The sequence below is a fragment of the Dipodomys spectabilis genome, unplaced genomic scaffold (assembly GCF_019054845.1).
Source record: "Dipodomys spectabilis isolate Male_0828 unplaced genomic scaffold, ASM1905484v1 ptg000051l, whole genome shotgun sequence".
NCBI lineage: Eukaryota > Metazoa > Chordata > Mammalia > Rodentia > Heteromyidae > Dipodomys > Dipodomys spectabilis.
Genome location: NW_024870728.1, coordinates 22,607,948 through 22,622,838, shown reverse-complemented (window position 1 = coordinate 22,622,838; position 14,891 = coordinate 22,607,948). Strand labels below are relative to the sequence as shown.

Sequence of the window (14,891 nt, the reverse complement as noted above, 5' to 3'; positions counted from 1 at the left end):
CTATAAGAAATCTGGTCACACTCTTGTTAGGGATTTTAGCATCCTCCTAGCAAAATGAGTCCTGGTGATGCAGACCACATTCGCAAATCTCCAAGTGATTATCCAGTTCCATATGCTGCCAATATGGAACCTATGATTTTCATACAGGGCGGGTCCTCTTTATGCATATTTATGGTGTAACCACAAGGCGGAGAGCTGGTCTCCTTGATGGAACCCATATCCAGCCCACGTGCTCCCTTAGATTATACAAATTACTTCACATACATTTCTGCAGAAACCACAGTAGAAACTACTGCTTTTGGTTTCACCAGCTGTATAACTAACATCCCAGACATAGGCACATGTATGTTTGTATAGTTACAGACACAATTACCAAGAAATATGCATGGAGAACAATAGAAAGTTCTCAAAGGTATGAAGTCTTGGTCAAGGTCTGAAATTCGGGTCTGTTGAGCCTGCCTGAAGAGTGTGCCTGAGGAACAGAGCCATGACTGGTGCCAAGACAGTGGGCCATTGCCCTTCCCCATGTAAGGGAAAGTCCTTGTCTTGACTTTGCCTTATTTGGTAAATGTGGGTAGCTATGCCTGCCTAGCATAGCTCTGGTTACCTTGCTCTTAAGTCATGGTGTTTCTGGGCTGTTCTCATCTATTTGGGAAAAAAAAAGGAAAAAAAAATAGTAACAAAAAAAGAGAGTCTGTAGACTCTGCTGGCCAGAACAAGGATGGAAAGTTGGAAATTTTAGATGGAAATTTTAGAATTACTCAATAACAGGTGAGGAGAATGTACTAAGCTCATTATAATAATGACTCCAAGGGCCAACCCTCAGGTACCAACCCGGTTGCTTCAGCATTTCATTGTGTTTCAGTCGCTGTGGGATTGCAGCTGCCAAAGACAAAGTAACCTGCCTCAGGGACAGGGAATCTTGGTCCCCATGGAAAGGCTCCTGGGCACCCGGCTTTGCTTTCTACGCTGATGTTCTCCATAATCTTCCCCAGGCCTTGTTTCTCATCTTGCATCCAGAAGGAAATTAGCTTCCTGAGGGCTAAGAGGTGTGCATTTTCCTAGAGTACCTGCCTTCTAATGGCGAGTACTTGGACGGCCTGCCTAGCATATGTGGAGGGGGATTTGGGCTTCATCACAGAACCATGAGGATGGAGAGTTGAAAGAAGTTGCTATTTATTTGATTTGGCCACAGCCCTCCAAAACAAACATCCTACTTCAAAAATGCTTGGGTCTATATTTATTTTCTAAATTAAAACAAATCATTTTTAAATCACAGACTTGGAAAGAAAGGGTAGTATCAAAAAACCAGATGCACACATCCCCAGCTGAAAACAAGTGGCTCATGCCTGTAATCCTAGTTACTCAGGAGGTTGAGATCTGATGATCTTGGTTCAAACACAGCCAAGGCAGGAAAAGTCTGAAAGACTTTTATCTCCAATTAACCACCCCAAAAGCCCAAAATAGTACTGTGGCTCAAGTGGTAGAGTGCTAGCCTTGAGTGGATACAGCTAAGGATAGTGCCTAGACCCTGAGTTCAAGCCCCAGGACTGGTGCACGCGCCCGCGTGCACACACGCGCACACACACACACACACACACACACACACACACACACACACACACACAAAGAGACCACCACCAAATCAGCTAGCTATGAGCACACACACACACACACAAAGAGACCACCACCAAATCAGCTAGCTATGAGTTAGGAGCACGTGCCATCTTATCTTCAGATCTTCTGAAGTGATGCACTGTGTGACCTTGGAAATCTCTCTTCTAGGTTGGTGTCTCAGAGTTTCCCCCCACCCAGATGAAATGGTGCTGCTGCTTCTGCTGCTATTGGCAGGGCACCCACTGAGCTCAGATGGAAGGCTCTCTGCAGATGCAATCAATGGATTAGACCCACAGAGCTGTTCTTGAGCAGAAGCAAGTTGTCAATTTAGAAAGTAACAGGGTCCCCATGGGATATTTATCTGCCTCTTAAAATCATAGGCCTGGAAAGGACCATGAGAAGCCATTCACTTTTCCCTGCATCTAATGGGCCTGCATTTGAGCGACCTCAGATAAATACCACCCCTCCTAACCTAATTCTTTTTGTTAGGGATGCAATTATTCATCCAATTAATAATTTGGAGTTTATTTTGTTTTACTTTATAGTTTGTTTTATTTCCTGGTAGATCCCTGACTTGTCCTTAACTCCTTCTGCAGCAGTTATTTCGTTTGTCATGTAAAGATGTGGACAATGACTCAGGCCCCAAGTCAGCCTTCAGGAGCCACAGATGCAATTGCATCATCTAACCGTGGCCCTCTATGCTCTGAAAAGCATACTATGCCAATTCTAAGTCCAAGCCCCTCGATTTATTTGCTCCTTCCTCCAGTACAATGGCGAAGAATCCAGTGCCCTCAGTAATTAAGTTTTCTCCATATCCATTTCACGAGATGAGCTCAGACCTTTAGCCTCTCCATTTAGGAAGCTGGAGGGAAAATTTCATTACACCTATGCTTGAACCTTCGCTCTGTCAGGCTTCTATGGCTGGCTTCGCCCAGCCCCCGTGGGTGTTGATGGCCACCAGAGATGAGGCCAGACTCCCTGACGCTGATGTCTTTGATGTTGAATTCCTTGTGCGTCCAGCTATGGTTATGCACAGGCCATTGGGAAAGAGCACCAAAGAGGGGAATGGAGGGCACCATGACTTTACTGGGATCGGTGTATTTTCCTTGGCCAACTACAGTGAGCATCAGAACAAAGGCCTTGTCTGATGGATTGTCATATTCTGTCTCTCTTTCCTACTGTGTGGTTGTAAACATTCTACCAGAGAGGTATATGGGTAGAGGGAACACTCCAGAACCCTGTACCCTGTTCTTATGGGTCTGTTTTATCTACTTGGGAGTTAGAAGCACCTCCTTAAAAACAACAATGACATCACCAAAAGTCTCTTAAGGCCTGGCATGGTGCACGCCTATAATCCAAGCTTCTCCTGAGGCAGAGGTAGGAAGATGAAGGCCTGGGAAAAAGTGTAAGACCCGCTGAATGCCATTCTTTCATGTTTGCCATCCTTGCTAACCTGAGAGACTGGAGTCAGGAGAATCATTATTCCAGGCCAGCTAGGGCAAAATAGTTTGTGAAACACCTTCTCAACTAGTTGCTGGAGTAATGGCACATGTCTGTCATCGTAGCTGCATGTGAGACAGAGATCAAGAAGGTCATGGTTCCAAGCAAGCCAGAAAGTCCATGAGACAAACCTTTCTCAATGGAAGAAGCTGGACATGATGGTGTTCACCTGTTGCCCCAGCTATGGTGGGAAATGAAAAATAGGAGGATCTCAATCCAAGAGCATGCCTGGAATAAAGGAAGTGAGACTCTATCTAAAAGAAACTACCACCACCCACAACAACAAAAATACTGGAGGCATGGCACTGACTGGGAAGTACAAAGCCTTGAGGCCAAACCCCAGTACTGGGGGGAAAGACAAGGTGGGGGGGGGGGGGGGGTTCAGGAAGAACCATTCAACCAACTGCATTTTTTCCTCCATCTTTCCTGGATGATGTGGGTTCTTCCTCCCAGCCCCTCTCTTCTCCAGCTTTGAGTCCTTGTACACCTCCCTCCCCTGCCCTCCTCTCCAGTCCCCTCCCCTCCCCTCCTTCCTTCCTTTTTTTCTGTCCGCTCCACGCTTCTCTTCTCTTCCCCTCTGCTCTCTTTCCCTCCCTTACCTTTCTCCCTCTCCTCTCCTCCCCTTTCTTCTCTCCTTTCTTCCCCTTTTCCTCTCCTCCCCTCCTCTCTTATCCACTCCTCCCTTTTCTTCCACTTTTCCCCTCTCCTCCTCACTCTTCCCCTCCCTCCTCTCTTCTCTCCTTTCCGCTTCTTTCCTCCTTCTCCTCCTCTCTCCTCCCCTCTCTTTTCCTCCCCTTTCCCCTCCCCCTTCCTCTCTTCACCATCTCCTCTCCTTCCCCCCATCTCCTCCTGTCCTCTCTTCTCCTCTCCTCTCCAGTGCTTCCTGTCTCAAATCCTGAAACCCTAATCCTGTTAGTAGGCTGTGTTCCAGGTCTCAGTGTCTCCATGGGGTAACATAATCCTGCATTAAATCTCATGGCCCCACAAGGCCCACACAGATGGGGATGCGCACTTCCCACCCACCTCCACCCCCAGAACGAAACGGCCTGCTCCTCTGTCTCCTCTTTTGTGACAGGAAAACTGCCTGATGACAAAAACAGCCCGAAAGTAAAGGAGGAGAGCAGAGGTCATCAGAGTCATAAATGAACATTTGGTTGTTGGGAGCTTCTTTGCTTGCCCCATCCCCCACCCTCCCTCAGATTCTTTCTCTTCCTCTATGTATACACACACACACACACACACACACACACACACACACACACTCCTGACTCTTGACTCTGCATCTGGCTAAATTCCAACATCCACTAGAATGAAGGCTGCTTAAATGTTTTTTTAAAAAAATAGTCTTTTAGGAGGAGTTTTAAGAGAGAAATGTCAAGACCATGATTTACAAACAGGGAGGGAGAAAAAAAGCCATTACCTTAACATCATCCCCCCACAGCAATGCCCCTCTCCTTCTCCCTTGCCTGTTTGGTACGACAAATTAATTAAACAGGACGGCATTCATTGATTAACAATTTATTTTTATGTGTAGACCTGGTGGCTGGTTTTAGAGAAAATGCTAGGGAAGGGGTGGCGGAGGGGAGACAGGCTCAGGTCCAGCATCAGGATGAGTTGTGCAGTTGTGTCCCAACCTCATTTTCTAACCACAACAGCATTTTCCCAGTTTCCTCCCTCTCCTACCTCCCTTCCTTTCTGCCTGCTTTGTTCTCTTCCTCCTTGAGTATTTGTGACCAAGCAGATTGCAAAGGAGAACTTTGGATGCAATGAAACATTTATTAATGGAGAGACATATTCATTTTAAGAAGAAAAAAAAAGCCAAAAGAGAAGAATATCTCATGCACAATTTCTACCTCAGGGCTCCAGCACAATGTTGTCTTTGAAAAATTTTCCTGCTTTTCTTGCGGTTGGTCCCTGGAGCCAGGAGAGTTCAGATATTTACAGCATGATAGAAGTGAACAGTGAGTCACACCATAGGAAGTGCAGGCATGTGCAGGCAGAATGCAAAGCCCTATTCAGATCAGAGGCAGCAGTGCATGTGAGGAAACCCTGTATCCACCTACCAGAGGGTCCACTTCCTTTAGGAAGGCTAAACTATCAGGTAATGCCTGATCTTGCACTGTATATCTACTCCAAGGAGCTCATAGACTTTGCCAGAATCTTCTCATTGGCCCTTGAGGCAGGCATGATCATATGTAGTAACCTCACCATCCTGGGATAGATTTCAACTAGGCAGAAGGTAGGCAGGCCACAGTGTACACTGTGTCTAGCAAGGACAAGGTCACTGCCTGTCACTCAAAGATTCAAGGAAGGTTAGCTAAAAGAGAGAGGTGACTAGGAATAAATATGGGTGAGAAATAAGGAAAAATACTTGAAAACCATCAGTGATGTTGTCAGCTAGATCTATCTTATTATACATGTAACAGACATATAAAATGAGGCCAGGTATGGTGGTTTAAGGCTCTAACCCCAGCTACTCCAAAGGAGAAAGTAGGAAAAGTACAGTAACAAAGCCACATGGGTAAATGTGCAAGATCCTCTGACAACAAACTAAACCAAAAAGAAATAGAGATGTGGCTCAAGACGTAGCGTGCTTGTGAAACAAGCATGAGGCCCTGAATTAAAACCCCAGAACCAACCACTAAAAGAAAGCTTTTTTTAAAAATTGCTTTAATATTGTATTATGCAGACCAATAATCTATGCCTGTGGACTCTTGGGCTTGGTCAACACATGAGGGTTGTCTTTTCCTGGCTGTCTTTTCAGGGGTGTAGATAATAGACAAACTGCGTTGCTGAAAGGCAGCCGATTTACTTAGCAGGTGCCTCCCCTTCCCCCAGAGGTGCAAATCAAAAAATCCATGAAATACTGCTGGTTTTCAGATTCTGTCTTACTGAAAATAAAACAAAGGTCTCAAGAATCAATTGGAAAATGTTGGATTATGTTCAGAATTTAGTGAGGCACCCAACAGATTATTATCTGAACCACTTTGTGCCCTGAATTGTTTTTTTTTAAAAAAAAAAAACAAAACACTTGGTTTGCAGAGATGCACTTAAGAAATCTCTATGTTCAACATAACAATGTACCCATGCAAATATTTAATCATTAGAATATAATCAACATTATTCCAAGAAAATGAGGGTCAGAAAACATACTCCTTATTTACATTCTTCACTTAAAATGGATAAAAATGTGTACCTTCTATAATAGCCAACTTTTAAAGCAGATGTTAAAATTAAATGATTATATTAGTACATGCTTCTCTAAACATATGTGAAGAATCCACTGATTTTTCTCAGCATTATGAACATCTCACTGAAGAATTATAACATGAAAATTTTGGATCTCAAGGTGAGACTTGGGAACCAATGACTTTCTGAACTTGAACTCTCTTATTTATCCAAAGACTCCTGTGTTATTTGTGACTTAGCGCTTTTCATTCCAAAATTTGGCCTGCATGTTATACAGGCATTGGAGCCAGCAAGAAGAACTGGTAAGCTTTAGTGCCCTTATTTTCCTGAAGAAGAAGCAGGTATCTAAGTCTTATTGATTTGCCTATAGTGATTCAGTGAATTGGCAGAGAATAGAGAATAAAACCAATTTCCTGGCATCATTTTTCCATGTACACAAACCCTTATCTAGCAATGGCTAGACTGGAAGCCAAGAATCCATCTTAGAGAATTTGATCAGAAAACATATGTAGGGTAATTCTAAAACCACAGAAGCATTGAAAACGTCATAAAGATGTATAATATATGATAGCATTTACCAGCTATAAATAGGGGAGGTGCAGAGAGAAAAATAGAGACCTTGTAAATCCACTGGGTAAGGAGACATAGAAACTACTTAATATTTCATTAAAAATGGATTTCCATAAATTGCACTTTAGGTGAGAGAATATGTAAGGACTGAGATGTTGTTATTCATTACTCTTGGTTATTAATAATTTGAACTGTTATTGAACCAACACATCAACAAGGTGTATTCTCCCTGTGAATGGAGCACTTACCATGTGTTCTGGGCGCTATTGAAAGTCTATTAAAAAAATCCACATCACTTGTCCATAAAAGCACTTAAGCTATAAAGGACAGTAGGCAACTAAAATGCCCTATTACAAAGTGGACACTCTTAGAGGACTTCAAACTACAAAACACGTGCAGAGAGAAGCTTTAGAATCTTGGGACCAAAGAGGAGGTGAAAATCAACTCAGGGAATCCCCTCTTTTTACAGAGGAGGAAATTGGGATCTGAGGGAGCTAGAGATATTTTCCCACCTTATGAGCCAGTTAACAACAGAGCCGATCACCTGGCCACTTTTGATTTGCTTTTTGTTTTTCCTGCTGATACTTGGGTTGGAACTGAGGGCCTTATGCCCTCTCTCACTCAGCTTTTTCCATTCCAGCTCAATTTTTACTGGTTAATTGGAGATAAGATTAAGGATTTATCCATTCATGTAGGCTTTGAACCATGATCCTCAGATCTGAACCTTCCAAGTGTTAGGATTACAGGCACGGGCTCCTGGCTTCTGATGGAGTCTGATAGAGTTTTGTTTTCTTTATTTCACTCTGCTATAGGCAGAGGGAGGAGCATGTGGGAATTTGAAGAACGTGGTGCTCATTCAGTGAAAGGTCTAGACCACAGAGGGCAGATATAAACACAAGGTCAAGAGCAAATGAAAATCAGTACAGAACTAGACTTGGTACCATGAAGAATAACTGGAGGCCAAGAGGCTTCCTTTGATTCCAGGGGTGGAGAAGCCTGAGCCAAATGGAATGACAGAACAAAGTTCCATCTGAGCTGCACACACATGGCCTAGGGAAGATCAACTTGTGCTTGTCTCCCTTCCTGTTGATGCCACTGTCAGCAGAGATGGAGGGGCTTCCCCAAAGCCTGTAGCCACACACATCCAGCAAAACTAGCCTCCCTCTGGTAGGATGCTCGAGTGCATGTGTCCCCGTGCTCCACACGCACAGCCAAACTGCCCTCCCAAAGACAGTCCATCTCTGCAACCGTTTTCTTACTGAGGGAGTGTAGAAAAAGTTTCCTGTCGTTGTCTGCCAAGGCTGAGAAATAAGAGGGTCAGCTAAAATAAAATTGGATATTAAAAACACATAAGGCATGCTGTGTTTCTAAATGGTGCCAGCAGGGTGTGTTGCTGTAAATTAGCAGCTATGTGCAAGTTCAAATCCACTCAGTTCTCTGATTCTGTATTCATATGACAAACAAAGCTTTTTTTTTTCCATGACACAGACTCCTTAGCATCTCCTGATAGTGGCCACACACACAGTCACCATCACCACCCTTGGGGAGTGTCCAGAAGTGGCCCCCTGCTCACAGTACCCTTCTGAAATCAGCCAAGTACTTCATTTGCTTCTTTCTTGCCAAAACAAAACAAAACAAACAAAAAAGCCTCTGTCTCCTGCTGAATTCTAGGAGAACTGATTCATCTCTTTTCCTTGGATTCTGTTCCTCCTGCCCTTTCCTCTGTGGAGCCCTTTATCAGCATGAAGGAAGCAAGAAATAGGAATGGTGACATCAGGTTTTTTCTGGGCCCTGTTCCCTCTTCTTTTGGCCATCCCTCTCAGAGAAACTCAAGAGAGTAAGGAGCTCCCTGAATAGGCCTTCTTCTGGGTGTTTGGCACTAGCTCTCTGTCCACCCATTTTCTTAGCTTTCTCCTTCTCTCACTTTCTCTAGAGCAAGGAGTTGGGTGGATTGAGTGGGAGTCCCTCCACTTCGTCGGGCTTAGCACTAGAAACATTGCCTGAAATAACTGTGGACTGATAAACTCCTGTTTCCTTCTTTGTCTTGAGCAAGCCACTTCCCTTCATTTGGTTCCAAAAGCATAATATTTCTCACTTTGTACTGCCCACCCATAAGCTTAGGAAATGGGAAATATAGAGAGTTCAAGATTGCTAAATGATGGAGTTAGAAGTTCATGGAAAAGAAAAGACAATGTTGTTAACTGCATCTAAACTATGCTGCTCTTTCCTGTTACTCAAAGCCATTCTGTGGTGGGATGACAAACACACACTGGGATCACATCACTGGACAGAGGCCTTGCTTCCATTTAGCCAATGATTAGAGCTCAGGATAGAAGACTCTGTGATGTCCAGCTCTCTGCATAAATGCTGTGAATCAATCAAAATAGATGAGTCAGCCTAGCAAATCACAGATAGAAAGTCTGTGGGCCAGAAGCACCTTGGAGCCTGTTTCCTCATCAACGAAGTAGAAATAATACCTCTTGGAGTGTTGTGCACATAGTTATATAAAGACAGAATCTGCCTTAAAGGTACTCAAATACCAACTTTCTCTTCTTTTCCTAGCCCTGTTAGTGCTTTAAACACTTGACATATCCTGGAACTAGAGCATCTAGTCTCCCTAAGCAGGTGAAAGCATTCATTGGGGAAGAGTTGCCTATGAGTACATTTTCAGGGTGCCTTAACTGTTACAGAAATGGACCATGACTTCGTTCAGGGGAACGAAGAGAAACTCACATATACTTAGTCCAATTATTTTTGTTAATGAAGATTTCACATACACACAAAAAAAACCCATAAGGTCCATATGGCAGTTATTGATTTGGGCCATCTGGTATGCCAGAGCTTGTGCCTACCATGTTGATCAGAAGCTATTCCAAAAAGCCGTTCCTCCCATAAGGGATGTATTGGTCAGCTGGGGATGGGGATGGATTTCATTACAGGGTGGGGACTATTGTGAGAGGAAGCCAGAGCAGGACTCCAATGAACTGTCTGTAACCCTGACCTTACAACAAAGACCAGAGAGCACCACAAAAGTCTTGACTGACAATGGGTGCACTGGAGGAAGATGGTGCCCCTTTTCTGATCACTTGCTCATGGAATGGGAAAGCATCTTCAGTAACTAACAAAAACAATCACAGAGGATTTTTAAGTATAAAATCCCTTGTAAATATCCCAATATGCAGACAAGATGAGGTGGAAAGAGTGTCAGGTTCAAGCTAGAGGATAAATTCTGCTAACTCCCCCCACTCCCCAAAATGGCATGCCCATTTCCTTTGTAATGGTTATTCTACATCATCCTCTCTTTCTTAGCTTCTGAAATTGTTTTTCTTTTCACGGCTCCTTCCTCTCAGGCCAGAGGCAAAATGTCCTTTTCCTCTAAACATTTTTGTAAAGACCATTTATTGTTTTCAAGTTGCAACACTGTAAGAAATTAATTTTTTCCAGTGTTTCTAAAAGAAAGCCCTAAACAACAAATGCACTGATTATTTTTAACCTGGAAGAAGATAAACCTCAAGAGAACTTTCCCACCCCTTCAACAACTCCTCAAGCACCAACACTACAGACAAACAGGGTTTTCAGCAATGTGGTTTTGAATCTCACGTTGCAGGTATTTCAAGCCAACAACGATGCAACAGAAGTGGTTCTGAACAAACTCCATACACCACTGTTGACGAGGTTCATCAGGATCCGCCCTCAGACCTGGCACTCAGGCATTGCCCTCCGGCTAGAGCTTTTTGGCTGCCGGGTCACAGGTAAGGTGGGCCCTCTTTAGAAACTGCATGTCTACCCCATGTGACCTTCCCAAAAGTGTTACCTCAAGAATTCAAGCCCTAGAAGACTTAATCTTTTCATGAATTCTTGGCCTAGGCACTGTCCCTGAGATTTTTTTTTTCCCCTCAAGGTTAACACTTTACCACTTGAGCCACAGTTCCACTTCTGGCTTTTTGGTAGTTAATTGGAGATTAACATACTTTCCTCATATACTTTCCTGCCCAAGCTGACTTTGAAAACAATCCTCAGATCTCAGCCTCCTAAGTAGATAGGATTCCAGGCGTGAGCCATTGGCACTCAGCCATCCAGTATATTTTATTAAGCAAAAGAGGTAGATCACCCACCAATAAACAGTAGAGAAAGGTTCTGAGCCTAAACACTCTGCATCTCAGCTCTCAAGTAGCACTCTCTGCTGCCCCGTATGGGGACTGAGGGCTGAACGTAGTGTGTGGGCATAGCGAATCTCTTTCTTATGGGCCTGGGACAAGGCCGGCAGACAAATTAATAGGAAGCCCATACATAAATGTGAAATCAAAACTATGATAATGCTGGAAACGGGCTCATGGTCAACAAAGAGTTCAAGAAGGACTTTCTTGAGGAGCTGATATGCAGGTTGGCGGTCAGATAGGTATTACTTGGAGGAAAAGTGTACATGTTGGTGATGACAGCTAGCTCCATGGCAAGAGGAACAACAGAGAAATTAAGATATACATATATACACATATGCATATATATGTATGTGTACACACACACACACATATATGAAGGAAAACCCAGGGTACCCACGTAGGATGAAATCATCTGGAGAGGACCAGAGTGGCAACCAGGATACCATTGTAAACCTGGCACAGTGGTATGGAAGAGAAACAATAGTATGGAATTAGTGCTACTGATGGACAGTCTGGCACCCTTCATCTTGTAGATTCTGCCCAGGGTAGGCAGGTTGCTTCTTTGATCTGGAAGGGTCTTCAGTGTATATCCACCCACCTGCCTGTGCCCTAGTCATTTCAGCCCCAACAAGAACTGCTCCATAGCGTAACCCTGTTTGAGATTCCTAGTTCAAACACCTTGCCTTCATACAGTCTCTGTGCCTTCATGTCTCTTTCATATATATTCTTTGCCTGATCATCCTAATATCCCTTTGAGGTGAGTGGGGGCAAAGGCTCATTTGGAAACAGAGCCTCAACAGAGGCAGCAGCTTGACCCAAATCACCCAGGTAGGAGATGGCAGAAGCAGGGCCTGCACCTGCATTTTCGCTATACAAATCCTCTGCATTTTTCACCTTTATACAAAGACCGAGCTCTTAGATTAATCCCAATCCTGAGTAAGGGACTGCCCCTTCCATATTGTTGTTTGGGGATAACAAAGGCTAGCTAGCAAGGATCTAATTGAGGATCATTTCCTGGAAGACTGAAAGCAAAACCCAGTGAATTTGAAGAAAACCTGGAGGACCATTCTATCTGCAACTTAGTTTGCAAACAAAAGCATGTTTGCTGTTAGACCCTATACTGCATGGTACCATGATTTATGAATTACCCACTCACTCCTTCACTTCATGAAGGCACCTCCACACCAAGCATGAGGACAGAAAAGTGAACAAAAAGATCTCTAGTATCATGGGACTTTCAGACTACAGGCATGATCAATATTAAGCAAATATAAGCACTCATTATTCTACCCCAAAGGTGGGTGACACGGGAAGAACGGGGTATTCGGAGAAGTGACTGGGGATTAAAAGAAGGGGGGCAGCCTTTCTGAGGATGTGACCTTTATGCCTTAGGATAAATGAAGACTGAGAGGAAGAGCATTTGGGACGGTAGGAACAGCATGTGGATAGGACCCAAGGCAGTAGAGAGTTATGACAGCACCTAGAGAAGGAAAAACACACCTGATGCAGACCCCAGGAAGGTTCCCATCTAGTAAGCAAAACGATCCCCCAGGATATAATTCAAGGCGTGGCTGAGCGTCCTTGGTTCTCATTGAAGGGGCAGCAGGCATTGGATACTTAGGCAGGCATTATTATAAGAGCTACCAGAGATTGTCTAATAGCATTCTTACAAAACTCCCATGAAGTAGGTGCTGCTCTTAGTTCCCTTTTAGACCTGGGCAAACTGAGCCATGGGACAATTAAATAATTTGTTCATCCCGCTAGAAGATGACAGAATGACTATGAAACCCAGGCAGTCTGGCTCCTAGTTCAGCTCTTCCATCTGTGTATATGACCTCAGATCACAAAAGCCCGTGGCTGATCTAAAGCATTTGATAGCTGGCTCCTTTTGCAGCTCCCTGCTAATGGAAAGTGTCTCCAGTTAGTGAGGTGGGGGGTGGGGGTGGGGGAGGGGGTGTCAACCATGACCTCTTGTATTTTCCTTCCTTCTCCACAGACGCCCCCTGTTCCAACATGCTGGGGATGCTTTCAGGCCTCATCGCTGACTCCCAGATCTCTGCCTCCTCCACCCGTGAGTACCTCTGGAGCCCCAGTACTGCTCGCCTGATCAGTAGCCGCTCCGGCTGGTTCCCTCGGATTCCTCAGGCTCAGCCAGGTGAGGAATGGCTTCAAGTGGACCTGGGAGCACCCAAGACAGTGAAAGGTGTCATCATCCAGGGAGCTCGTGGGGGAGACGGCGTCACTCCGGTGGAAGCCAGAGCATTTGTGCGCAAGTTCAAAGTCTCCTACAGCCTAAACGGCAAGGACTGGGAATACATCCAGGACCCCAGGACCCAGCAGCCTAAGGTAGGTAGTTTTGGGAGGATTCAGTGATGTACCAGACAGGGATGCTAAGTAGGGCAAAGGGAGTTGAGGGTCCTGGTTTCCCATCAAACCCCAGAAATGCAGTAAAACAAGTACCCTATGTGACAGACAGGGTCCTTAATCTCCACAGCCATTCTGCAAGGCTGATGCCTTGCTAACTCCCATTTTAGGGATGATAAAACCAGGCTCTCCATCATTTCACTGAGAGTTGAGCTTACTGTTAGCTGAGCCCACAATTCAGAACTTGTAAGTCTGATTACAAAAAGATAAATAACCACTACTCAGCATGGCCTATTTATAATAAAGTTGAACGCCCTTCACACCTCTTTCAGATAAAGTTTCCCTGAAATTGGCCAGACATCGTGAGAGGATGTGGTTATACTGGAGGTTCACTTCCAAAAATAACGTTTCCTGAAGGTTGCTGTGCTCCTTTGTGTTCTTAGAGTCGTGACTGCTCAGATCTTTCCCACCTCTCCTGCTGAAGTTGGGAAGAAGGAAACAAAACTTATTCTGGGCCAGAAGTTCAGACTGGTACAGCCCAGATCCTGCCTTCAGAAAAGTGAAGGCCAGTTTCTATGGCAGGGCTCGAAGAGCCCTGAGGAAGGGAGAGGACATCAAGCTCCCCTTCCCCCCTTCCTTCACACTCATCTCATGGGGGAGGGTCAGTCTCTCCAGGCCTTATTTCTAAATGACCTTAGAAGAGCAGAGTGTCTGTAAAGGCAAGAGTTATGGCCTACCTGTGTCAGCCACCCGTGCTAAGCAAGTGCTTCCATTCCAAATGCAGACACCAGGCCTGAGTTGGAGGTTTGGCAGTGCTGATTAAACTCTTCACTACATGGGGCTGGGAAGGTGGCTCAGTGGTAGAGCACTTGCCTTGCATGCCTGAGGCCCTGGGTTCGATTCCTCAGCACCACATAAGCAAAAAGAAAAAAGCCGGAAGTGGTGCTGTGGCTCAAGTGGTAGAGCGCTAGCCTTGAGCTGAAGAGCTGAGGGACAGCACCCAGGCCCAGGGTTCAGGCCCCACAACCAGACCCAAATAAATAAACTCTTCACTACTAACTTCTGAGGCTTGAGAAGACTCAGGACTTGATGACCAGAACTTTCAGTAAATAGAGCAGAAGTTAGATCTCAGGCTTCCCCAGGGAGAGCCCACCCTGGCTCTTCTTAGGAAAAGGGGCCCAGAGTAGAGCCTGTCATTCCAAGACAGTACTTCTCAACTCCCCCTGCAGAATGGCTGCTCCCACAGCATTGTGGAGCATAAGCTGCCACAGCCCCTACCACCCAAACAGTAGCCCTGGCTCTAGGTGAGTGGCTCCAAGGTGCAACTGGGTTGATATCAATAAGAGCAGCTTATTGTCATCAGTTTTATGCATTGGGGATCTAGGTGATATTTCTTTTGAAAGACTTGCTTCTGGTGAACAAAGGTTTAGGAAAATTTCTCAGAAACCAATTTGTGACCAAAGGACAGTATCCGGAGCCTAAAGAAGGGAG

General features: G+C 44.8%; 1 protein-coding gene across 2 annotated transcripts in view; it reads left to right on the top strand.

The window, feature by feature from the left end:
• Nrp2 (neuropilin 2) overlaps positions 1-14,891 on the top strand; it is a 125,214-nt gene that overhangs the window by 51,847 nt on the left and 58,476 nt on the right. For both annotated transcript variants that reach the window (XM_042678995.1, XM_042678996.1), the window contains exons 8-9: positions 10,484-10,628; positions 13,033-13,382. In XM_042678995.1, the coding sequence (XP_042534929.1) occupies positions 10,484-10,628; positions 13,033-13,382 (495 nt within the window). The remainder of the gene's footprint in view (positions 1-10,483; positions 10,629-13,032; positions 13,383-14,891) is intronic.